The sequence below is a fragment of the Nyctereutes procyonoides genome, unplaced genomic scaffold (genome assembly GCF_905146905.1).
Source record: "Nyctereutes procyonoides isolate TBG_1078 unplaced genomic scaffold, NYPRO_anot_genome, whole genome shotgun sequence".
Lineage (NCBI taxonomy): Eukaryota > Metazoa > Chordata > Mammalia > Carnivora > Canidae > Nyctereutes > Nyctereutes procyonoides.
In genome coordinates, this window is record NW_026575020.1 from 19,165,196 (window position 1) to 19,191,728 (window position 26,533).

Here is a 26,533-nt window from a genome sequence, read left to right on the forward strand (position 1 = left end):
ATTCTATAAAAAGAAATATCACCGTGATCACCCTGAGGTAAAGTTTATACAGGAAAGGCAGGATATACACCTGATTATTTCCCTTTATTTACCAGTTTTGAAAATATGAGTTGGTTCTCTGGCATCCTGTAGATATTTAGAAGATTTGATGTATTTCAGTCCTTTGCAGTTATTATCCTTGTTAATGCTTAAAATGTTCCATCTTTGGTTCATGGAAGCCTCTACAATTTGGCTTCTAAATCCTTTTGACATGACCCTTAAGGGCTTTGAGAGCCTCTTTCCTTTCCATTATGAGAAAATGTTTTAGTTCATCTGGTACATTTTCTGACTCAAACTTAGAATCATGTCTTTCTTCAAAGAGCCCTGTTTTCTTTTGTGGGAAATAGTATTTAGTGGCTGCATACTGAGAATTAGAAGTGTTCATTGTTACTGGGTTGGTCATTATTTCCAGATTTTTTTCATCGAACAGTGTTAGGAAATTATTCTTTTGAGACAAAATACATCATAAATTCATACTAAAACTTTCAACTCAAATATAAGACTATACAAAGTTTTTACGTAGTCATAGATCTTATATCTATGTCTTTCTAAACCCCAAGCCAGAAATCCTACTGCCCAGTGATTCCTGCACAATTACTTGCTTTATTTCATAACACATCTGCATATAGTAACCTCAGAGTAACTATATCAGCACTCCTGAAAATAGTGTAAGATTTTTTTTTTTGGTAGTTCTTTTTACTTCTAAGGTGTATCCTACTAGAGATATATAATCAAATCTCTGTGTTTTAAAGTATGTGGAATACTTAGGATTTCTATGATTATGCCTTAAAATTAATCCATAGATTTATTACATTTTGCTTTTGATTCTTAGGATTTTAAATTTAGTAGTTAATATACAGTATTTGTACTTAAAGTCAGATCTACAGGGATGCCTGGATGGCTCAGCAGTTAAGCATCTGCCTTCGCCTCAGAGTGTGATCCCGGAGTCCGGGGATCAAGTCCCACATCAGGCTCCCTGGAAGGAGCCTGCTTCTTCCTCTGCCTATGTCTGTGTGTCTCTCATAAATAAATAAATAAAATATTTTAAAAAAAGAAAAAGAAAAAGTCAGATCTACAAAACAAGGAATATTCAGAGAGGTTTAGCTTCTATCTCTGTCCTTTCCACTGTTTTCTCCCTCTCCTTCCCATAGGTAACCTTTTTTTTTAAATATATGGTTTGTTCTTCCATTTAAAAAAATATAAACATACACTTGTTTGTATTGACTTCTTTCTTAGCTAAGTGGGAACATAGTATAATATTTATATCTATCTTTGTGCTAAGTTTAAAAATATTGTGGTGCCTCGGTGGCTCAATCAGTTAAGCATCCGACTCTTAATTTCAGCTCAAGTCATTATCTCAGGGTCGTGAGATCAAGCCCCATGTTGGGCTCCATGCTGGGCATGGAGTCTGCCTGAGATTCTCTCTCTTCCTCTCCCTCTGCCATTCCCTCTGCTTACTCTAAATACATACATACATACGTACATACATACATACATACATACTTACTATTTAAAATAAAAAATAGGGATCCCTGGGTGGCGCAGCGGTTTGGCGCCTGCCTTTGGCCCAGGGCGCGATCCTGGAGACCCGGGATCGAATCCCACGTCGGGCTCCCGGTGCATGGAGCCTCCTTCTCCCTCTGCCTGTGTCTCCGCCTCTCTCTCTCTCTGTGACTATCATAAATAAATAAATAAAGATTTTTAAAAAAAATAAATAAAATAAAATAAAAAATACATGTCTCTACATAAGTTACATGGCATTTATGAGTGATAATATTTACTGGAGACTTATAGTTAATGATGGAAATAGAGGTGGGGCAATTCTTATTAGAATGTACTTTAGATAACTGGTCAAAACCATGAGAATGACAGTCATTTGAGTGTGAATTAGCATTACATCTCAGGTTGCTGGGTTCCATTTCTGTATCTGTTCTTAGGCAAAACTGTTTCCTCCTTAGACCTCAGATTTTCCTGTTCTTGACCCAAGCTGGACTGCTCAAGAAGAAATGGCTCTGTTAGAAGCTGTGATGGACTGTGGCTTTGGAAATTGGTAAGAGCTTGGTGTTAAGGGTAGTCCTGCCCTAGTAGGCTCAGAGAAGAAGGTGCTGCTGAAAGGAGCCTCCGAAAGAGGAATTTGGGAGCCATATGTTACTTTTCTGTTGTCCCATGACTTAGCGATAACTCCTCTTCCATTCCGCATGTTACTTTTCATGACTGAAATGCCTCACAGAACGTGGTATGTTTAGCTGTCCATGACTGGGCAGCTCTAAAAGGCTGCTTTGGATATATCAACACAGGGAAGGTTGGTTATTTCTTTCTGAAGACTGGGGGAGTTCAGACTTATTAGTTATTGCTTCTTTCTGATTTTAGGAATTTTTCTTGACTGTAGATACCCTCATCATTTAAGTGAGTCAAACTTTAGTTAGATGGCCATAGCTTACTTAAGACTGGAGTTTGGGGGCAGCCCCGGTGGCGCAGCGGTTTAGCGCCGCCTGCAGCCCAGGGCGTGATCCTGGAGACCCGGGATCGAGTCCCATGTCAGGCTCTTTGCATGGTGCCTGCCTCTCTCTCTCTCTCTCTCTCTCACTCTGTGTCTCTATGAATAAATAAATAAAGTCTTTAAAAAAAAAAAAGGCTGGAGTTTAGGAGACCTCTTATGCACATTCCCTGTTTTTAGCTTGCAGATAAATCCAAGCCTGGCAGAACTGAACAGCACTTAGCTGTTGCCCTAGGAAGCAATGCTATTTAATAATAGTATCACTTTCACTTTTACCTTTTGGGAATACTTTCACACTAATGATTTCATTTTGTAAAATAGCAGGGTCAGGGGCATTTTTAAATAGTATTTTGCTCATGAAGAATCTAAAGCTTAGGGAGTTAAGATAATTTCTCATGATCATATAGCTTATTAGTAAAGGATTCCTAACTAGATCCTCCCTATCCTGACCTTCCTAGTATAAGTAATCTGTCCTAGTAATAATAGAATATACTGTACTGCCTCCATTGTGAAGGGCCCTGAAGAAGGAAATTTGAGTTCAGTTCACATTTTGCTTATATTTATTCAGCATTTAGTAAGCATCATAAAATATTGTATACTATGGGGAATACTAAAGAAGATAGAAAAAATGATCACTCATGAGGAGCTTGCTAATCATTTTAGGCATAGTTTTTCATTTTTTGCTTGCCATTCTAATGTTCTACAATAGACTAATCCTCCCTGTTCCCCTCTTGCCCTGGTAAAAATCACAAAAAAAGACTTGTCTGTCTCGGCTGAGGGTAAGGCACTAAACTTGATGGTGAGGGTGGTAGAGCTAAAAATTATGACATGTATCTTGCACTTGAGAAGCTTTTAGTCTAGAAGGAAAAGATTAAGAACTAGAGAGACAGGTCAAGAGGGAACTTGGAGAGCTTTTACCTCTACTTCTCTGTCATCTAGGTTTAGGAGCAGAAGTCTGAGGTACAAATTCTGGCTTTTTGCAAACTTACGTGTTTTATTTTCTTAAGCAAGTTTCTTAATTTCTTTGAGTCGTTTTTTTCATCTGTGGAGTTGAGGTAGTAAGTACTCAACACTACATGGATAATACTAGGATTAACTTAAAATATGTTGTGACTGTTGCTTACTGCTTAGCCTATCAAAGGCACTCTAGTAAAGAAATGTTTGTTGATGTGAAATGTTTTGTAAGCTATAAAATGCTTTGCAAATATAAAACTGTACTTATGTAGATTTTGAGTGTTCTGAAGTGGCTTATTATAGCAATTCCTTTCCTGAGGCCTAGCTTACACAGAAATTTACAAATTTTCTAGTGATCTTCTTTTCTTTTGGTGGGAAGGAACGCACTTTTCAGATATTGTTTCTATATATTGGAAGAGCAGAATTTGGCACATCAGATTACACCAATATCAGGCTTATATTTCTCTCGTTGTTCAGCTGATATCTCCAGCTGCTTTAGAGGTATCAAATTCCAAACATTTATATAGGTGGGACTCAAAATACGGAAAGAACAAACTATGCTTTGAGCATTGTATATAAATAGTGAAAGCTCTCTTTTCTTCACAATCCTCTAGGCAGGATGTAGCCAATCAGATGTGCACCAAGACCAAGGAAGAGTGTGAGAAGCACTATATGAAGCATTTCATCAATAACCCTCTGTTTGCGTCTACCCTGCTGAACCTGAAGCAAGCAGAAGAGGCAAAAACTGCTGACACAGCCATTCCGTTTCAGTGTAAGTACCTCCCTCTGTTGGTAAGAGATACTTAGCTCATCCTTGGTCCCTGTTGCAGTAGCAGATAAACAGCAGTTTGGCAGCTAAAGAGCTTATGGAAGATGGGAGGAGTTGACCTGGCAGTTACTGAGAGTCAGGGCTGTAATGGGAGTAGGAGGGGTCAGAGCTCTATGCCAGAAATCCCAGTTTCCAGAAACGGTGTGTAGTCCCACCCACTCCGAGGCTTATGAACATATCAGTTGACTTTAATGCTTCTGCAAATAAGATGTCCAAAATGAATCAACCTTCCATGCTTTGGATGGTTTACGACTATAGATATTAGTTCCCTAAGACAGTCCGGTATTTGATTAATTTTTTTTTTAAGATTTTATTTATTCATCAGAGACAGAGAGGCAGAGACATAGGCAGAGAGAGAAGTAGGCTCCCCTTAGGGAGCCCGAAGTGGGACTTGATCCCCGAACCCCACGATCAGGCTCTGAGCTGAAAGCAGAGCTCAGCCACTGAGTCATCCAGGCTTCCCTTGATTCATTATTATCAATTATCCCAGTGTTAAGTCCAAGAAGCAATTTGTTATTGTAGTTCACTTAGTTGTGTTAGTAATAGCGAACTTTTTTTTTTTTAATCTCATGTGACTAAATGGGTCTTCTAACAAAACGTAACTAAAAACATGATGAATTATAAATGGGCATCTTTGCTGAATGACTCCCAGAGTACAAATAATGAAATATGAATGTTTTCCTCACCACCACCACCTTCCCCTCCCACCCCTTTCATCAGACTCTGTAGAAGTTTCATAGCTGACTAACTCAAAGCCTGATGATACCTATTTGGAAAACACGTTGGATGTTAACATTTTGTTTTCAAATCCATTAGATCATTTGCTCCTCAGAGCAACCCAGTGAGATAGGCAGAGCAAGTGCTTTATATGTGAAGAAACAGACTCAGAAAGGTTAAATAATTTGTGCCTCATGGGACTAGATGCTATTAGAGCTAGGACCCAATTCCAGCTAACTTCCAAATCCTATGGGGGTTTTTTGCTTTTCAGTTGGGTGAGATTTGTAAATTAAAATTGCTCCTAAGGGGTAAGGGAGCTGAAGCAGATAGGGTAAATACTTATGTTCTGTAATATTGAAGAAAAGATCCTTGGTTTTCTCTTATGTTAAGAAAGCACAAATCAGGAGGAATTTCCCCATTTTATTTAGAGAATTCCCTAAGTCTTAGTTTCCTTTTTAAGAAGTCAATCTGTTTCCATAATACCTTATCTTTTTCACTCTTCCCTTTATAAAACGTTTTTTAATCTTATTCTCTCAGACCCTGTTTTTTTCCAAAAAAAATTTTCAGTATGTAAATGAGGAGGACTATTACTCTGTCACTTTTTCATGCCAATATTTTATTAAGTAATAAGAACCTAAATTCTTCCAGCTACAGATGATCCTCCCCGACCTACCTTTGACTCCTTGCTTTCTCGGGACATGGCAGGATACATGCCAGCTCGAGCAGATTTCATCGAGGTAGGAGAAACTTCCTTTTGTTTCACATGAGGCTTATATTTCTTACCTATAGGTTTTATACCACGAAAAAGAGACTTTTGAAGCACTGTAATTTGTAGGGTCTTATGCAGCCACATTTTCTTCCATTTGAGTACCTTTTCTCATTCATAACATTTTTGTATATAAAATGTAAAAGTTCTTCAGACCAAGAACCTATTTCTTGAGTTGCAGAGATGTTGGCTCTCACTTCAATAGATATGGGGTTTTTATAGTCTGGTTCTCATTCCACCTTTAGGGGGTTTCAAAGTTGTACAGTATCGGGGATTGGCAAACTTTTTTCCTTTAAGGACCAGATAGAAAATATTTTTTGTAGACCATAAATTCTCTGTTGCACGTAAACTTTGCCATTATTTTACAAAAGCAGCATAAATAATATGTAAGCAAATGAACATGCCTGTGCTCCAATAAAACCTTATTTACAAAAACAGGCAGTAGGCTGAATTTGGTCCATAGGCTACAGTTTGCTGGCCCCTGTTCTATATTCACAAGTATATAAAGCATGATGAATCTATATGAAAACTGTATGTTCCTTTTTCATCCATGGAATTAAAAGCCATGTGAAAGTAATTACAAGTCTCTTAATTTATCATCTGATCCATAATTACAACTTTCTTGGAGGCAATTTGAAAGTTTAGCAAACTACAAATAATTTTGTTAGCCAAAATGTCAGCATTTTGTTCATGGCAGCTGATATCATAGAGCTGCTTCTACAGCAGCTCTACAAATTATACTTATTGAGTAGAATATGAACAAATCTACTCATTGATCTATATAAGCAAAATCAAATAAATAGAGCCCTCAAAAGGTAGTAAAAAGGTAAACGAGTTAATGTAAACAATGTTCTTATCTAAATACTCGGTGGCCTAGTCAGAGTTAGATTTTTCAGTTTGGATTTTATGAACAGATTACTTTTAATTGTTAGAACACTAGGTTTGGCTTTATTTCTGGACTCATAACTTTCTCATATTTTTGCTGTCTCTACTGCCTGAAAGCCTCTTGAGATTTTTCCCATGGCTTCTTATTTCTTGTAGTAGTATACTGACCATGTACTCCATTCAGTACTTTTTAACAAATGTTTGTGTGTTTTCTCTTTACTTCTAAAGCATGACTACTGTGAAGGCATTACTCAAAGCTGATGAGTTTGGGGTGGGAATTTTTTTACCCAAACAGGAGTTTGACAATTATGCAGAATGGGACTTGAGAGACATCGATTTTGTTGAAGATGACTCGGACATTTTACATGGTAACATTTTATTTCAGCATGTTTTTATTGATTACAAAGTATGTGGTGACACTGTTGAGTATTAGGAATATAAGAATGAATAAAATATGTTCCCTGCTCTTATGGGACTCAAAACCTGGTAGGTAAGTTGCTGAATTTACCCTGTTGTGTTTTGACCACAGTGAAAAAGATCATTTGTTGTTTTAGGTTTTGTTTTGTTTTTTGTTTTGTTTTGTTTTTTTTAAGATTTTTTATTTATCCGAGAGAGACTAAGGGGCGGGGGGGAGGAGGCAGAGGGAGAGGCAGGCTTCCCGAGGAGCAGGGAAACCAATGTGGGACTCTATCCCAGGACCCTGAGATCATGACCTTAGCTGAAGTCAGATGCTTAACTGACTGAGCCACCCAGGTGCCCTGAAAAAGATCATTTGTGATGAGGATGAGAATGTGGATCATGTAATGGTAGTTGGTATGCTGGTCTTGGACTATGTGATCTTTCTTTTTAACTATACTGAGGTAGTTCATTGAATGGCCTTCACTGCTTCTTTAGAAAGAAGGGAATCAGTGTAAACACCTTGGGACTTCAGTACCAACTGATGATACTAGATGTTCTCTGGGATGCCTGTGTAGCTCAGTCGTTGAATGTCTGCCTTTGGCTCAGGGCATGATCCTCAAGTCCCGTGATTGAGTGCCACATCGGACTCCCTGCATGGAACCTGCTTCTCCTCTCTCTGCGTCTCTGGTGAATAAATAAATAAAATCTTAAAAAAAAAATACTAGATATTCACTATAATCTGTTACTCCAAATTTCCCATAGCAGAGAAAAAGAATGGAAGTTCTTCAAGGGTTTTTAGACCAAGATTGGGAATTCCTTTTTTTCTCAGAACTATTGGATTTTTAGCACTTTTGAATTTTTATCTAAGATTTATGTCCATTCTAGTGTTATAATGTAAGTAGTTAATGCCAACAGAGCTCTTAAAAGAAAGAGACTTTAATTAAATCTCTTTTTTCCTCCTCTTTCTGCTTACATTGAACTACATATTTAAAATAATCCCCAATATTCTTCCATTTTAGTCCAGAATTGAATGTGATACAATGGGTGAATAATGCTTCCTTGGATTCTGTATTTCCCAAACAGTATCTTCATTGTTTATCTTAAATCTATATCCGAGGTGGGAAAGGCAAGTAGAGTCCTTGTTGAACTGTAAATCAAGTTTTCATATTGCATTAACTGGTTCACTGTCACTAGAAAGGGAACTTGATTCTTCTTTTCCACAGAAGAGCTATTTAGGTATTTGTTAACACCAGATCTGGGACCAAGAAAGAGTTCTCATAAAAATTTTACCTTCAGGATTTTCTATCTACATATTTCTTGAGCCATTTTCTTTGCAAAATTTCATTCCTCCCATTTTCTCCCACACAACTTTAAGGAAAGTGGAAGTGACGCAGATGGAACTAAAAGAGGAAAGCTTGACAGCAAACTGCTTGAGCATTCACTAGACACACTGTGTTTGTTCAGTCTTCCACAGTCTCTTCTTTTCAAGCCCAGTAACCCACGTGATGGCCTTTCTCCTCTCTGGAGGTGGTTCCTTGACTGCAGTGTACGGATGGATTGCCATTCAGTATTTGTCATACACGCCAGCTTTGATTAAAATGGTATTGTTTCCTGACTCGTATCTTTCTTATTCAGAATGCAAAAAAAGTAGCTGCATATATATATATCTCCCCCTTTTAGATACTGTTCAAAAGTGCCAACTTTTGAAAGTCAGAATTTTTCATGTCGATAAGGGCTCAACTATGTCAGACTTTGCTGAATCACTTCTTCTCCAAGATCTTTATTCTTTAGCCTCAACATTATGGAGAAAACTGTGGTAATGGTCGGTATTTAATTTCACTCTTCATTCTTTATAGAAGCAAGGTTTACAGTTTCTTCTGGTATGTTTGTAGTCCTTTCTGTAAGTAGGAGCAATAAGAGAAAGAAAGAAGCTATTGATTAAAGATTTTTGTTTCCGTTAGCATTTCAGATCTGTAACATACTTTAGTTTGTATTCTTCCTACGATTTCTCCACCTTGTAAGTCACTTGATTCCAGTTATTTTGAACTAGAATCGAAGCATCAGTTACGGACTGTTCTAATATGCAGCTTTAACAGAATGTAAATAATAAACCCTGACTCCCTTTTTCCTCCCTGTCTTACTGGCAAACTATATGTTCAGATGGGTACTTTTTAAAAGATGTTAACATTTGAAAGCGGTTTAGCAGTGCTTGAGATCAAAGAGATGACTTGCGGGCGCCACAAGAGGATGCTTTGTTTATGGTCTAGAGTACTTATTTAGCTCCTCTAGCAGCCTGACCCATTGCCCAATGTGGCTGACCCACTGTCCAATGTGGTGCATGTATGGCCCCTGAGCTGAGCACATTCTCCCAGATACTCAGTGAAGGGGAGAGACTGGGAGCCCACAGATAGGAAGAAATGAGAAAGAGCTTTCTAAGCACACCTAGCACAGAAGGAGGGGCACATATTTTTTGCAAATTGGGACACTGATTCTACTTTAGCCCTGCTTCTGAGTCATTGGGTGATCTTGGGCAAGTCCCTGCAATCTTGCTTGCTGTTTTTTTGTGTCCACTGCCAGTAATGTCTCCAATGAAAGATGATACATAGTTGAGATTGCTGTTATTACCATTCCATTATACTCTTAATATTACTGGGAGTTGATAACATTCCTTTTATGTTCCCTCACTTATATAACTTCTGCAAGGAAACAAACTGGCTGGGTTCTATCCCAGGGCTGATGTCATCAACCCCTTTTCCTCACCCAAAGACTTTTGCTATGATTCATGGAATTTGTCTAGTATGATGGGTTTGAATGGTCCATTATAGAGTTCTGGGACACAATGGAGGGATAATTAATTGCATTCCAACCATACTAGAAGCTTTCAGAATGGGCCAGGAAAGGCTACTGCCAGTGAAGCAATGCCTGAGGAAGAAAATAAGGAAGTTCTGGGATCCCTAGATGACACCACCATGTATTTTATTGAAATAAGCAGAAATTATTGGTTCAGAAACAATGATGCAGAAGACTCAACTTGGCATTCTCTTGTGTCCTGGTATGTTTGGGACTTCAATGTAGATGCACAGTGTTGTTCCTTTTTCCTGTGGGCCATCTCTCCCTAGGGTGCTTTCATTTGGGAAAAACACATCTAGATTTGTAGAATCCCTTTTCCCAGAGTTTCACAGGTTCTAAAACCCTGAGTACAACATCTTCTAATCGTTGCTGTCCTATTACCTAGGCAAGCGACAGGCATTATGAGCTACTTCCTACATGTTGGGTCAGTGTTTTCAACACTTCATAGAGTTACCCATTGGGGCCGTTTACTCTCCCTTTATTTGGAAAGCTAATTTCAGCAAAATTTCTTGGCCAGCATGGATACTCCCCCACCTTCTTTGTTCTTTCTTTTTTTAACTTCTTTGTTCTTTCTTTTTTTAACTTCTTTGGCTTATATTATCAGCCTTTAGATAATTTAATGATTAGTAGATTAGAGGTCCAGCCTTGTCACTATGTATACCTAGCTACCTATTGGCAATGCCCTTCCCTTTAAAGGCATGTAGGGTGTTATACTTAAGACATTTTAGACATAAATGCTATTTAGTAATAATAGCTGTTACATATAGCCCTTTAATGTTTGCCAGGTACCATTCTGTGCCCTTCACACATGTGAGTTAATGTCATTTAATCTGCATAGAACTCTATAAATTCAGCATTATTATTACCATCATCATCCTAATCTCCCATTTTATAGATGAGGAAACTGAAGAATGGAAATATCAAGTAGCTTGCCTAAGGTCATATAACCTGCTAGTGACAGCCATCTCCAGAGTCTATGTTCTTAATATTTATCAACAATATTTATCATCTTTACAACCTTGCGTTTTTATTGCTGTTTTGTGTGTGTGTGTGTTTGTGAGATGTCATATTTGTTATCTTCCATAGCTTAACCACATTTTCCCATTTTACATTCAGGAAAGTGCACGAAGGACTTAAGTAACTATGGCTTCCTACTTGCTGACTTTAACCATTAAGTCACATAGTCTTCCTTCACAGAATTAATTGTGTACATCTTGATCAAAAGCTTTTGGGGGAAAATGACTTTTTAAAAGCTTTGCTTCTGGGGAATACCTGAGTCACAGGTTTGTACTTATGTGGTTGCAATAGAGATTTTGATTGGCTTCCCTGCAGTTAAAGCCTCTGAGTTGGTTGTCTTGCCAAGCAAGCAGTAAGTGCCTTCTGTTAGGAAAACAGAGACATGTTGCCAGCTATTTTGAACAATGTTAGAAATACACTGCAGTGGGAAGGAACTGCCTCTGACTTCTGCCCACTTCTTGAAATATTTTAAGGCCAGTCGTTTAGAAACTTTGTTATCAGTCCCCAGTGTAATCACAGGGAGACAATTCTTCCCTTAAAGCTGGGATTTCAAGAGTGAATAGGTTATGGGTGGTTTTGGTTTGTCTTTCGTGATCTCTGGTTCTTTGTTTGCCCATTTTACTGGAACTTCCAGTCACTTTAAGTAAAATGTGAACCAGTGATCTCATTCTTTCAGTGTCTGCCTTCTCATTTCTGTTCTGCCTGCTGTGGTCCTCCCTGGGTTATTCATGCAGTTAAGATTTTATAATCAGTTACTGCAATCTGAGTGCTTTATAAAGAAAAGAGATGGTTTCAAATATGCATTTTCCTCTGGGAGAATGCCAGTTCTCCCATTTGTTTCTGTGTGTGCCTTTCCTTCCCTTTGTTCTCTAAAGCCAGTTGCACAGTTCACTACTGAAATGATCAAGCAGTGAAACTATTTGTCAGTATTTATAGATTTTTTTTTTTTGTAGTCTCTTCAGGTTTTTTTTCTGTGTTAAGTCATTCCCACACAAATCTCAGCAAACAACCTGATAAGTTAATGTCTTAGAAGAATTACAGAAATGTGTTTTCAGAATTAGCAATAATTTCCACTGGTTTCTCAAGTCATTTTTCCCCCGTTGAATTCCTCTCGTTATTGGGTAGGTAAATAAGATAAGACCCATAAAGAGCTTGGAACATCATAAGTACTCAGTGTGTGTTAGCTGTTTACGTAGCTTTTTTTTTTCTTTCTGCCTTGAACTGTTGACTACCTAATTCTGTTTCTCATACAAAAAAACAGTCCATTAAAAAAAAAACAACAACAGAGTCCATTATAAAACTTGTGTTTGGTTAGAGATGCATCCTCTCCTCCCTATTCTCACCTGCCTGATCCACCACAGGCAAATAAACTGCATCTCCACCAGCACAGCAGTCTAGAGCGTATTATTCTATAGCAGTGTGTTAGAAAACAGTAGCAGGGTACGGGACTATTTCAAAATACCTGGGCTTTTATATGGGACAATCCTATAAATCGAGAAAGAGTTCACTTATAGAAAGAGTTCTACCTAAAAAAAAAAAGTTTGAAAACCGTTGCCTTAAATCTTTAATCTGATATTATTGAATTATTTTTAGTTGTGGGCAGTTGTGAGGAAAAATAAAGCAATGTTGTTTAAATTTTTGAGCTTGTTAGAAACAAAATCCATGGTAGCTATTACTTTTTTCTTTATACTTAAACTTAAAAAAAAAATAATGCATCCACTCTCTTCAGATCATCCAGCTAGAATTTGCGTTATTTTTATCTCAGACTCAAGGCAGAATGGCCTAGATAAAATATTCCTGGTCATTTCCCAGTGATTGAAGTTATATACATATACAGTGCATCTGCTCAGAGCCCCACATGTTAGATTTTGATATCTCTTCCTTCTAATCTGAGACTATCCTGAGGGCAGGTAGCAGTGAGATGTACAGTAATGAATCAGGATGGAGTATCCAGAATTTATTTCTATTATCTTGTCAGGGATACCATATTGACAGCACCTCAGAACTGTACATTAATCTGCTTTTGTTGCTTTTATATAGTGAAAGAAATTGGTGATTGTAATGAACCACTGTGTACTGTTCTCTTACCTGGTTCGTTGCATTTTTTCCTACCTTAAAATCTAGTTTCAGGAAGCAAAAGTGTGAGTTTCAAACTGTTCATGGAAGTACCCTCAGGGACTACTACTGGCAAGGGTAGCTGGAGGTAGAATAGGGAGAGTAGTTCAGCTAAAGCTGATCTAACTTTTGCATTTCAAATAAGAACATATTTGAAAATAATGTTTAAAAGTTACTTTAGGAGATCATGCAAATCTGTGTTGACTCATTGCCCCCATGGGCTAAACTTGAATTTGTATCTCACATCCTTCTGGTGAGATTGTATTGCTTTTTTTGTTTATCAGTATTACAGAGGCTCTAGGCTCTATTTTGGTTCAGTGAAACTCACTATCGTGGAAGAAGTGATTGTCACAACTAAATTCTTTGCTGCACGGCTGTTGCGTTAAGTTTTATTACCTAACATCTGAATAGTATATTTTAGTTTTTCAGAGGATGCATGTCAGGTTATTCTGTTGTGCTCTAGAGCCTCTTTCTTCTGTGAATAATTTTAGTAATTAAAACCCATCAAACTCTCAACTTACACAAAGCCTAAGGGGATAACAAGTTATTAAGATAGTTCCAGAATCTACTAAAATCACTAAATTTTAAGATTCCTTCAGAATCCATTGATTATAGTTAAGAATGGTTTATGTAGCACAGTGCCAAATCAAGTAGTACTCGTATTTTCTTCTAGAGCTATTAGTGGCTAGTCTATATTTCCTAACTTTAGAGGGTCTTCAGAGTATAAATAAAAAGCCTGTGGGAGTTGTTTACTTCTGATTTTTTTTTAAACACACATATCATTTTTAGTTAAGCCAGATTTAGCATATAGGACTATCACAGAGAAAGTAAACATGTTGGGCAATTTCAATGTCTTTCCTACTCTAAGGCTCTAGAACCAGACTGTCTGGGTTTGGATCCCTGCTCTGTACTCAGCAGCTTTGCAACCTAGGGCATATTGTTTTACACACATGGTGTATAGGGTGTATGAAAGAATGGTAGGAAACGAGCCTAGGAAGATAGGGAGATTCAAGACATCAGGGATTTTATATAACATGTGAGGGTTTGAACTCCCGTAAATGGATAGGAAGCCACTGAAAAATTGTCAGCAGAGGAAATACACCATCAGATTATGCTTAAAAACATTACCCTGGTACCATTTGAATGGTTGAATTGGAATTAAGATAGGAATGGAGTTATTAAGTGAGTACATGCAGTAATCTCATTGAGACAAGATACCTGAGCTAAGGAATAGGATTAGGGACAAAGAGATGAATTTGAGACAGACTAAAGCATTCAATATAGGTAAGATTCACTGACTGGATATGAAGGGAGGGGAGGGACAGGCAGGCTGATTTCTGTCTTAGCAGAGTTTTGGAAAAGAGGTAGAGTACAAGTTTGTAATTGAAGATCATGTGAGTAGAGATGTCCAGATAGGGTCTGGAGCTTAAAATAAATATCTGAATTTGAGATTATATTTCAATGGTATGTGGAACCATAGAAGTGGATAAGTTTCTAGGAATAAAGTGAAGGGTGATAAGAAAGATGAGAACAGAACCCTGAGGAACTCTGAAGCTGGAAAAATTGGCCAGAGAAAGAAAGAGAACCACAACTATTATATTGATGAAACCTTTTGCTGTCTACTGACTCTTTTCTCCTAATTCCTTGTGTCTTTTATAGGAGACTAAAGCCAGGAAAGGACTGGGATGTGGGCAACAAAGCAGAGCATAGCTTTGGGGTTGTTAGGCCATTTAGTAGAACTTTTCACTACTGAATGCAAAACTATCCCCTAAGTAGTTGTTGCTCCCCAACTGAAAAGTGCTGCTGTACCTTATTCATATCAATCTTCTTTTGTTATTGTCTGCTGAACCTAACTCCTATGAGGTTATAACCCCCAGTCAATATTCATTTTTATAACTACTCTAATAGATGCAATTTCTAACCCTGTATGACCAAAGTTCAGATTCCTGTTATATGAAACCTAGTAATATACATAACAAGGCATGGCCAAAAGAGGTGTTCGGTAGAAAGCAGAAATTATTGTCTATAGGGTAATGCCATATAAATACATACCTAGAAAAAAAGAACTTCACTGTAATTTACTGACAAAGAAGTTTGATATCGTAAGATATTTTGTTTCTAAGAGACAAATTGCCTAAGCCAGTGAGTGTGGAATAGTTAGCAATATGAGGTCAAAGTTTAGGACAGTTTGGGTAAAAGATTTATTTTTGTCTTGGCTTTATATCTATGTGTGTGTGTGTGTGTTCGTTTTTAGCTCTGAAGATGGCTGTAGTAGATATCTATCATTCCAGATTAAAGGAGAGACAAAGGCGAAAAAAGTAAGTACAGAAAACCATGCTGCCTTCTTTCAGCTATGGACTACTGACCACATATAACCCATAAGAACATTCTACTTGTAGTTTGTCTTGTGACCTCAAGAAAGACATTTATCTTCCTTGGTCCTTAATTTATCCATCTGTCAAATGGGGATAATAATACTTTCCCTTGGGATGCCTGGGTGGCTCAGCGGTTTAGTGCCTGCCTTTAGCCCAGGGCGTGATCCTGGAGTCCCAGGATTGAGTCCCACATCGGGCTTCCTGCATGGAGCCTGCTTCTCCCTCTGCCTGTGTCTCTGCCTCTCTCTCTCTCTCTCTCTCTCTCTCTCTCTCTCTCTCTGTCTCTCATGAATAAATAAATAAAATCTTATTAAAAAAATTCCCTTTTTTGGGTTTTTCTTACCCTTTTTTTTTTAAGATTTTTTTATTCATTTATTCATAGACAGAGAGAGAGAGGCAGAGACACAGGCAGAGGGAGAGGGAGAAGCAGGCTCCATGCAGAGAGCCCGTTGCGGGACCCGATCCCAGGTCTCCAGGATCATACCCCAGGCTGCAGGCGGCGCCAAACCGCTGCGCCACCAGAGCTGCCCTTTCTTACCCTTTCTTTCTTTTTTTTTTTATTTTTTTTTTAATTTATTTATGATAGTCACACACACACAGAGAGAGAGAGAGGCAGAGACATAGGCAGAGGGAGAAGCAGGCTCCATGCACCGGGAGCCCTACATGGGATTCGATCCCGGGTCTCCAGGATCGCGCCCTGGACCAAAGGCAGGCGCTAAACCGCTGCGCCACCCAGGGATCCCTTTCTTACCCTCTTATGTTATGATCTTATGTTATTATGATAATATGGGTACACTAAGGAAAAAAGAAAAGGAGAAAGATAAATTCAAGGTGTTATCAAATTGTTATGCTTTTTTTAATGCTCTCATTCTAATTACTCACTTTTATGAGAAGTCTTGTCTAGAAGGATTTCAAAGAAATTTTACACAAGTTTCAGACACTCTCAGTTACTCCTCCTCTTTGCAGCAGAACAAAAAACATACATTCAGCCTGGGAAATTATGGATCCCAGACCCCTGTTAGAGAGGAGCCTAATTATTATAGAGACTGTTAAGTTAACAGTTCAGGGAAGGGTATGCTGGGGGTATGAGAGAGAGAGAGAGAGAGAGAGAGAGAGAGAGAGAGTGTGTGTGTGTGTGTGTGTGTGTGTGTGTGTGTGTTCTCAGGGTGTTACTGGAAACACTGGCATCACAACAAAAAAAGTGGAATAGGACTTGGGAGGCACTCTCGAGACCAAGATGTGACCTAAAGTAAAGCATGCTGAAAGTTAGCTTCTGACAAGTGTTGGAAAAGATTACCCAGCTGCCCCTGTGAGAAGCTTCATTACTAGTCATGAATACCTGTGGTATCCAAATCATAGGTTCCAGCCACAGCTCTGCCTGGTTTACTTAAATTCTGTTTTGCTTAAAACATACTTTGAGCTAGACAGTATCTTGGAACTCAGTGGTTGAGGTTGCTGTTAGATCTTATGTTGAGGCCCTCCCATTAAACCAGCACAGTACTTACTTCAAATAACTTCAAAGCATTATGTGAATGTAAACATGTATACTTGTAAATGTTGGATGTGATCACAGTGCCCTTTTATGGTTTAGCCATTTCTCTTAAATGACTGTTCTCAATTCCCTAAATCGAATAGATTAATTCTTATGACACAGACACAGATTCCCTTCTGTGTCATTCCAAGTTATAGACATGTTTTTCAATTTTTTAAAAAGATTTTATTTATTTATTCATGAGAGACAGAGCGAGAGAGAGGCAGAGACACAGGCAGAGGGAGAAGCAGGCTCCAGGCAGGGAGCCCGATACGGGACTTAATCTCAGGACCCCAGGATCATGCCCTGGGCCAAAGGCAGGTGGTAAACTGCTGAGCCACCCAGGGATACCTGTGTTTTTCAATTTTTAAAAAATTTATTTTATTTATTTACTTGAGAGAGAGCATAAGCAGGGAGAGAGGGAGAGGGAGAAGCAGACTCTCCGCTGAGCTGGGAGCCTGACGTGGAGCTTGATCCCAGGACCTTGGGATCATGACCCAAACTGAAAACAGAGGCTTAACCGACTGAGCCACCCAGGCACCCCCCCTGTTTTTCAATTTTTTTGAGTGCTCACTTATCCATCCAGCACAGTTACTGGGAATCTACCATGTCCAAGGAAAGGAAAAATATATGCTGCTTGAAAGCCTAAAATTGTGTTAGCAGACTTTTTTTTTTAATATTTTATTTATTTATTCATGAGAGACACAGAGTGAGGCAGAGGGAGAAGCAGGCTCCATGCAGGGAGCCTCACGTGGAACTTGATCCCAGGCGTGGGCTGAAGGCAGGCGCTAAACTGCTGAGCCACCCAGGGATCCCAGTGTTAGCAGACTTACCACCCTTCAGAACTCTGTAAGGAGTGATAAATTTGAACCCGAGTATTCCACTTCATAGTGTTTCAGATGTCTAGTAAAAGCTGCATGTGGAGGACATTATTAGTTGTGAAACTAATTATAATAAACATTATTGTTGTTTTCATCCTAGAATTATAAGAGACCATGGATTAATCAACCTTAGAAAGTTTCAGTGTAAGTATTAGCTGCTTTATTTTAAATTATCTTCCAACATTATTGAACAGTTTTGAACAAATCATTTATGGCAGTAGTTCTTTTTTTTTTTTAAGGTTTTATTTATTTATTCATGAGAGACACAGAGACAGAGACAGAGGCAGAGGGAGAAAAGCAGGCTTCCTGCGGGGAGCCCGATGCAGGACCCGAAGCCAGGACCTCAGAATCACAACCCGAGCCAAAGGCAGACATTCAACCCCTGAGCCACCCAGGCACCCCTGTATCAGTAGTTCTTAATCCAAGTTGCATATTAGCATCTTGTATATAGCTTTTTTTTTTTTTTAAGTAATTGCCATACCCAATGTGGGGCTCGAACTCAGTACCCCAAGATCAGGAGTCATGTGCTCTACTGACTGAGCCAGTGAGGTGCTCCAGCGTATCATGCAGGAAACTTTTAAAAATTCGAGAAATAAATAAATAAATATAAATATATATATATATTTGTTGCCTAGGTATCACCCAAGACTAATTAGGTCAGAATCTCTAAGAGTTAGTCCTAGAATATCTTTATTTTATTTTATTTTAAAGATTATACTTATTTATTCATGAGAGACACAGGCGGGGGGTGGGCAGAGACACAGGCAGACGGAGAAGCAGGTTCCATGCAGGGAGCCCGACATGGGACTCAATCCTGGGTCTCCAGGATCACGCCCCAGGCTGAAGGCGGCACTAAACTGCTGAGCCACCCAGGGCTGAATATCTTTATTTTTAAGAAATCATCAAGGCAATTATGTTACATAGTGAGAGCTCAAAACCATTAACATATGATCAACACTTATATGATAATTCCTTTCTTAAAAAGTAGTATAATTTAATTACAGCATAAATATTAATGGATCATTTTCTGGAACTGGGTAGGAACTATATGTTAAACATAACATAACCTTGATCATCAGGTTGTTAAAACATTTTTATTGAAAAGGCAACCTCTATTTTGCATAGTAGTGGACAAACAATTATAAGACATCTAGCATTGTCTGATGGTGATAGTAAAACTATAATGACTTTTAAGTGAATGCACACTTTGTTTGACCTTACTATTTTAAGTATTGAAGATACCTAGGGCTGAGCAGAAAGTATCCCTGTACTTTTTCTTCTTCTACACTCTAGAGTTTGTTTAGCAAGTAAGAATGATGATCTTATAATAATTACAATATTTATATAGAAATGTTTATAATATTTCTAAGTCGTAGTAATCTTTTTTTGTAAAAGTACCTAATGATTATTGTCCTTCGTATCCTAGTTGATAGAATCCAATAGAGTTTGGCGCCCTGTGCCATTATAGGGTTCAGGTCAGCCAGTCATGGGTTAAGTGTTTTTTTAATATAATTGTGATCATAAATAAGTATGTTACTTTTTTTTTCACTTTCCATTTACACTTTTTCCAATGATAGTGGTTTGAAGATGTCACTCTTAATAGTTACATAATATATTGTATATTTATATATATGTAAGTATATAATTTGCTAAACATATTACTAGATATTTAGTATATTTTTAGTTTTTTGAATCTTTATAAATAATCCTATGATGAATTTGTGAATAAAACTTTATATATATTTAGAATATTTTTTAAGGTAGATTCTTAAAAGTAGAGTTAATAGTTCAAAGAAGGTGATCATTAAAAACATTTGACATATGCTACCAGATTGCTTTCCAAAAGATGGTTCTATCGATTTATATTCCTTCTAGCATTTCCTTGCCTGTTTAACTTCATCCTCATTGAGAACTGTTGGCTTGCAAAAATAACTGAGGATCAGATTTCATTGCTCTTTCTATAGACAATCATTGATCATATTCTGGTAGCTACAGAAGTGGGTTCCTGTGTCTGAATGCCTGGGCTTTCAATCAAAGATCAATAGGGTTTTGACCTTTACTCATTGTAGACCTTGACTTTCACATAAGTTCTATTCTCAGCTGGTAAAGAGAGGTCAGTTTAGCCTGATTTTTTTTTTTTTTAAGATTTTATTTATTCATGAGAGACACAGAGGCAGAGACACAGGCAGAGGGAGAAGTAGGCTCCATGCAGGGAGCCTGACCTGGGACTCAATCCCGAGTCTCCAGGATCACGCCCTGGGCTGAAGGTGGTGCTAAACTGCTGAAGCACCCAGGCTTCCCAGTTTAGCCTGATTATTAACTGTATTTTGTTCATATAGAGCTGAGAGGAGGCTCTGTTGCTTCGCAGTGTGGTTTCAGAGGTTTCAATTGCCATTATAGTGAGTGTATGTGACCTTAATATTGTAGGCAGAGGATTTTTTTCCATCAAATTTAAAATTATTACTCCTAATTCTTCTGTACTATCCTTGTAGGGTGTTTTTTTGCTTTTGGTTGTGGGGGGTTTTTTGGTAGTGAAAATAATCAGTGGCTGCCCATGAAATCAATGCCTGAACTTTGTGGATAAGAATCTCTCTTTCAAGGGAAGAGATTCAGCTGAAAAAAGGACTTTATTTATTTTTTTTAAAGATTTTTTTTATTTATTTCTGAGAATACACAGAGAGGAGAGAGAGAAGCAGAGACACAGGCAGAGGAAGAAGCAGGCACCATGCAAGGAGCCTGACGTGGGACTCGATCCTAGGTCTCCAGGATCAGGCCCTGGGCCAAAGGCAGTGCTAAACTGCTTGAGCCACCTGGGCTGCCCAAGAGGATAACTATCATAGTGGAAAGCATGTATCTATAGTCTAGAAGTGAGCAGAACTAGCTTAGTTACTGATTAACTCACCTAATAAGTTTCAGCTTAGTTTATCTGAATGAAATAACCAAGTAGCAGTTCCTGGCTACTCCAACCTACCACTTATTGTTGGTAGGTTTTACTCCCCATCTTCTTTGCTGATAGTACTTTTTATTAGGAATGTGGTCATTAGGGCAGCCCAGGTGACTCAGCAGTTTAGCGCCACCTTCAGTCCAGGGCCTGATCCTGGAGACCTGGGATCAAGTCCCACATCCGGCTCCCTGCATGGAGCCTGCTTCTCCGTCTGCCTGCCTCTCTCTCTCTCTCATGAATAAACAAATAAAATCTTTAAAAAAGGGGGGGGGTGTGGTCTTTAGTGATCCTCAGAGTTACTGACTGTGGCTACCCTGTATATATGACCATTTACTTGGATGATAGTTATGAAAATATAATTTCATTAGTAGTAAATTAAGTTGTGGTACTTAGAGGAAGGCAAAACGACCCTTATAGAGAGTGAAGAAATAAATGTCTCACTTGAGGTTGTGTTGGTAAGGAGATTCCTAGTAGATATGGAAGAGATCACACATTTTTTATAGGCTAGTCTACCTCTTCTAGATGGATTATTGTGTCTGCATTTCCCTTGTTTTCCTGCAGAAGTTAATACCAGAAATTTTGCCCAACATTGTTCCTAAAAATGCATGATCTACCTTTGTCTTTCCCATTACTACCAGCAGTCCCTGCCCCTGTACAAATTAAGAGACTGAGGTGTGGAGGTCACAGGCTGCTCAGTAATGCAGATGATCTTCAGTTCTCCAGGAATTACAATATCCCTATGTGATAGTCACTGTGATGCTGTTATCTTTATGATTAGTGTTTTGCATTGTTGGCTTTCCTGTTTGCTTCCTGTCATGGGTAAATTAGTCAGGTTAGGAATAGTGTCCTTCCATTTAATGAGAACGTAGAGATTTTTATTTTTTCTATGGCATGGTCGTGTTTTATTTTTTCTGTAGTAATGGAACGACGGTATCCCAAGGAAGTCCAAGACCTTTACGAAACAATGAGGCGATTTGCAAGGATAGTGGGGCCAGTGGAGCACGACAAGTTCATTGAAAGCCATGCACGTAGGTGCTTTTTAACCCTTGTGCAAGTATTTGTGTTTGTGTGTGTTGATATAAATAGACAAAATGGTATGTTTTAGGTGAAGTTGTATAAATAAATAAATGGATATTTTTGTCTTCTCTTCCCCTTTATTACCTTGAAGTAAATTTGGGACTTCAGGGTTGGAAGAGAAGGAGTTAAAAAGCCCAGTAGCTTTCTTTTTTCTCAGCTAAGCAGTAGTTTAGTAGTTTCTCCCCTCACTTTTTATTATGGGAGTTTTCAAATATATACAAAGGTAGAGATAATAGTGTAATGAACCCCCATGTAACTATCACCCAGCTCCGCAATTAATACATGGCCAATCCACTTTCATTTTTATTCACCCCCTCTTCTCTCACCCTCAACTGGATTATTTTGAAGCAAATCCCAGACTTTGGGGCTTGAAATCAAGAGTCCATGCTCAACTGACTCAGCCAGCCAGGCACCCCAGTGCTTCTGCCATTTTTTTTGCCTGTCTGAGAGAATTCTACCCAGTTACCATTTGATTTTTCACTGTAAAAAATTAAAGTTTGTTAAGGCCCTAAGGCTTACATTTTAAAATAATTTGGACAAGTGGCTTAGTCTATACCTTTTCATCACAAGATTTGTGTATTTGACCCTCAAATTTAGTCCTGGGGAAAATGCTTTACCAGGGCTCTTGTCCTGTTCTCATCATGCAAATATTTCTTGCATGACATTGTAGGCATTTATCTGAGCCAGGTCGGTTGTCCTCAACAAACACCCTGTTTGGTTGGCATTCTTTTTGTGATTTATACTAGGTGACTGATCTTTTACTTCCTGTCCCAATTTGTGCCATCCCTGGTTTATGTGTCACTCTAAAGAACTACACCCAATGGATTGTCCAGGCTCTTCCTTCATCCTCTGTTTCAAAGCACTCAAATTTGAATGTTCTATCGCATAATAACCCAAGTAGTTGCAACCTGATCTGTGCACTCAGAGGAGGAAGAAATCTTTGGTCTATGGAAAACAATGCTCTTTTGTTCCTATAGGAGAAAAGCTGTAAAGAAACTATCTAGGACTTGAGCACAGAGCTTTTGTCTTTTGCTTGCAAAAGGACCACATCAAGTAATAGCAGAGACAGGTTTTACAAAAGAATTTGGTTATGTGGATAAAACTGTTATTAGAGGATAAATAGAGCAGGGAAACTTAGTTGTTTAAGAAAATTATATTTGTTACTTCTGTAGCTAAATGAACTCAGCCAGTTTACTGTATGTTTTCTGGGAGACAATTCCAGCTGCTTTTTCCAGTTGGAGATGGCAGCGAAAAGATGGCTACAGTAGATTTTTCTCAGTTCTTGAGTAAAATTTCTAATGAGATGTCACTAACATAATAGGATTCCTCACATGGAATTGCCCTGTCTTTTGTATAAGGCAGTATTACTGAAAATACTCAACAGCACCAGTGCTTATTGATGATGATTTTGTTTTTCCAATTTTTCTCCTTCATTCTTTTTGGGATAAACAGTGGAATTTGAACTCCGAAGGGAAATCAAGAGGCTCCAGGAATACAGGACGGCAGGCATCACCAATTTTTGTAGTAAGTGTGCTTATTAAGCTACACATTGTTTGGGGGGCAAGTCTCTTCTAAACACAAAGAGGAAGTCTCTGTTTGAAGTGATGTGGGTTTTTTTAAAACAAGCTTTCCCTTTTGGGAATGAGTGATCTATCCGGTAAAGTCTCATCTGTTTAATTCTTATAAATTCCATTATATGGATCATCTCAGGTAAAATAAGAGTGATAACAAAAGAGAGGTGCTCCTTTAGATTTGAGAATCTGCTGTGGCCCCCCACCCCCCCCCCAAAAAAAAGGGATTTTGTGTTCTAATTTTTAGCCTCAGTCTTTTAAAATTTTGTGATGCATGGTCTGATCATTTGTATTTTTTTTTAAGATTTATTTATTTTTTTTATTTAGAGAGAGAGAGAGAGAGGCAGAGACACAGGCAGAGGGAGAAGCAGGCTCCATGCAGGAAACCTGATGTGGGACTCGATCCCGGGTCTCCAGAATCACACCCCAGGCTGCAGGCGGTGGTAAACCACTGCACCACCGGGGCTGCCCTGATCATTTGTATTAACTAAGCTTCAAATGGCTCTATGTGCTTGCATCCCAGTTACTTGAGGTAGTAATAATTATTATATTAATAGCAGCTAACATCTAGATAGAAATTTACCATACACCAGGCCCAACATTTAGCATTTCCCCTGAATGTTATCATTTGATTCTCTTAACAAACTTGAGATAGGCATTGTTATTTCTGTGTAATGAAGAAATTAAGGCTTGAAATGGCTAAAGAGATACTTGTAATAGAGCCAGGTCATAAAGGACAGCAGTGTATTAGAGTAGTTAAGAGCTTGAGGTCTAGACTTGGGTAGGTTGGGTTTGAATTCTGACTCTCCTATTTACCAGATTTGTAATTCTGTTCAAGTTGCAATTTTTCAAGTCTCTTAGAGTTAGTAAAACGATTAAGTTAGAGATAATGCATAAAAACAGCACAGTCCCTGGCAATAGGTAAATGCTCAATAAGTGGTGGTTTCTCTTGTTTTATTGGAAAGATATTTAGCATTCCCTCCTTCCTGTTGGTTGAAAGCTATCACCTACTACCCATGGGGAGTAGCCTTGGGTGTAAATTCAATCTAATGTAATGATTATTTTTAATGAAACCATTTCAAAATGAAATTTTACATAGAGCCCTAATCTATAAGTAAGATGAAAGTGGAACTACTTTGAAGTTTGATGGTTCAGGTCATACATAGAACCCAGAACCATCAGTACATGGTGGTGCCTTTGTTCTTCACAGTAACCCCTGAGGTATTTTCATTGTATCTTAGGACTTTATGTACCATGGTTTGAAACTCATTGGTGTGGTACTTTGGAATTTGTACACCTTTGTTAACGTGAAGATACCATGCAACCTTTGTTTAATAAGACACTCATACCAGGTTTTGATTACCTGATACTGGTTGTGTCTAGGAAAGAGGGGAAAGGAATAGTGCTAGTCAATGAGAACTTGTTTTTATTTTTATTTATTATTTATTTATTTATTTATTTATTTTAGAACTTGTTTTTATTTGTAATTTTAATTGGTTTTTAAGGAAGAGGATATATGTATATAGCACTTGTGTAACTTTTGAAAAACAAAAAAATAGACAGGAAGCAAATATGACAGTATTAAGAGTTAATTACTTTTGGGGGGTAGAATCATGAGTGCCTCTTAACTTTTTTGGTACTTTTCTGTTTTGGGGCTTTTGCTCCCAAATTTCTTAAAGCTAGAAGGAGAATACAAATAATAATCATTTCTTGTCAAAAAAGGGATTTCAAACTAGGGGAAATCATGTTGCTCTTAAAAAAATAGTTATAGGGGGCACCTGGTTGGCTCAGTTGGTTGAATATACAACTCTTGGTTTCAGCTAAGGTTGTGATCTCAGGGTCTTGAGATAGAGCCCTCTGTCTACCTTCCTCCCTCAGTGCAGGGTCCGCTTGAGTTTCTTTCTCCCTCCCTCTCTGGTCCTCCCCCTATCCTCAATCTTTCTTTCTCTCTCTTAAATAAATAAATGGGGGCACCTGGGTGGCTCAGTCAGTTAAGCATCAGACCCTTGATATCAGCTCAGGTCATGATCTCATGGTTATGGGATCAAGCCTGGCATGGGGCTCTATGCTCAGTGTGGATGGAGCCTGCTTGAGATTCTCTTACACTGCCCCTCCCCCTGTTCATGCTCTCTCTCTCTCGCTGTCTCTCAATAAATAAACCTTTAAAAAAATAAATAAAATCTTTTTGGGGCGCCTGGGTGGTTCAGTGGTTCTGCCTTTGACTCAGGTCGTGATCCTGGAATAAATAAATAAATAATAAATAAATATAAATAAAATAAATAAATAAATAAATATAAATAAATAAATAAAATCTTTTAAAAAACCAAAAAATCACCTAGACCCACATGAGTGACCTGGAGTTAGTGCGAGTATCTGTAGCCACATTGCACAGCTGTACCTAGTGGTTGAAAGAGAAGAATAATTGTCAATTCCATTGTGTGTGTGTGTGTGTGTGTGTGTGTGTGTGTTTAAGATTTTATTTATTTATTCATGAGAAACCCACAGAGAGAGAGAGATAGGCAGAGAGAGAAGCAGGCTTCATGTAAGGAGCCCGATGTGGGACTCGATCCCTGGGCGGAAGGCAGGTGCTCAACGGCTGTGAGCCACCCAGGCATCCCAATTCCATTGTGTTTTATCTTTTTAAGGATTTATTTTAGAGAGAGTGAGAGCAGTTGAGGGAGAGAGAGAAAATCTCAAGCAGACTCCCCATCGAGCGCAGAGTCCCACATGGGGCTCATTCCTGTGACCCTGTGATCTTAACTTGAGCCAAAACCAAGATTACCTGACTGTGCCACCCAGATGCCAGGGAAGCAGTTTTACAAAGGAAACCCCAAAAAGGCGAATTGCTGGTCAGTTAGAAAGCCCTTCAGTTAGCTCTGCTGTGTTGTCATTGGCAGTCATGCTGTTATCTACACTCAGGTGCCAGAACCTACGATCACCTCAAGAAGACTCGAGAGGAGGAGCGCCTTAAACGCACCATGCTCTCTGAAGTTCTCCAGTACATCCAGGACAGCAGTGCTTGCCAGCAGTGGCTCCGCCGGCAAGCTGACATGTGAGTAACTAGTACAGGGAGGATGAGCATCTTC

General features: G+C 38.5%; 1 protein-coding gene across 5 annotated transcripts in view; it reads left to right on the plus strand.

Annotated features, from left to right (window-relative positions):
- Window positions 1-26,533, plus strand: part of TADA2A (transcriptional adaptor 2A) — a 50,660-nt gene that overhangs the window by 19,623 nt on the left and 4,504 nt on the right. For 3 of the 5 annotated variants that reach the window (XM_055316569.1, XM_055316571.1, XM_055316570.1), the window contains 9 exons: window positions 1,998-2,089; window positions 4,105-4,262; window positions 5,685-5,773; window positions 6,983-7,055; window positions 15,323-15,386; window positions 17,956-17,999; window positions 21,717-21,827; window positions 23,329-23,400; window positions 26,367-26,499. In XM_055316569.1, coding sequence (XP_055172544.1) covers window positions 1,998-2,089; window positions 4,105-4,262; window positions 5,685-5,773; window positions 6,983-7,055; window positions 15,323-15,386; window positions 17,956-17,999; window positions 21,717-21,827; window positions 23,329-23,400; window positions 26,367-26,499 — 836 coding nt within the window. The remainder of the gene's footprint in view (window positions 1-1,997; window positions 2,090-4,104; window positions 4,263-5,684; window positions 5,774-6,982; window positions 7,056-15,322; window positions 15,387-17,955; window positions 18,000-21,716; window positions 21,828-23,328; window positions 23,401-26,366; window positions 26,500-26,533) is intronic. The other 2 variants (XM_055316589.1, XM_055316580.1) reach the window with 2 other exon arrangements.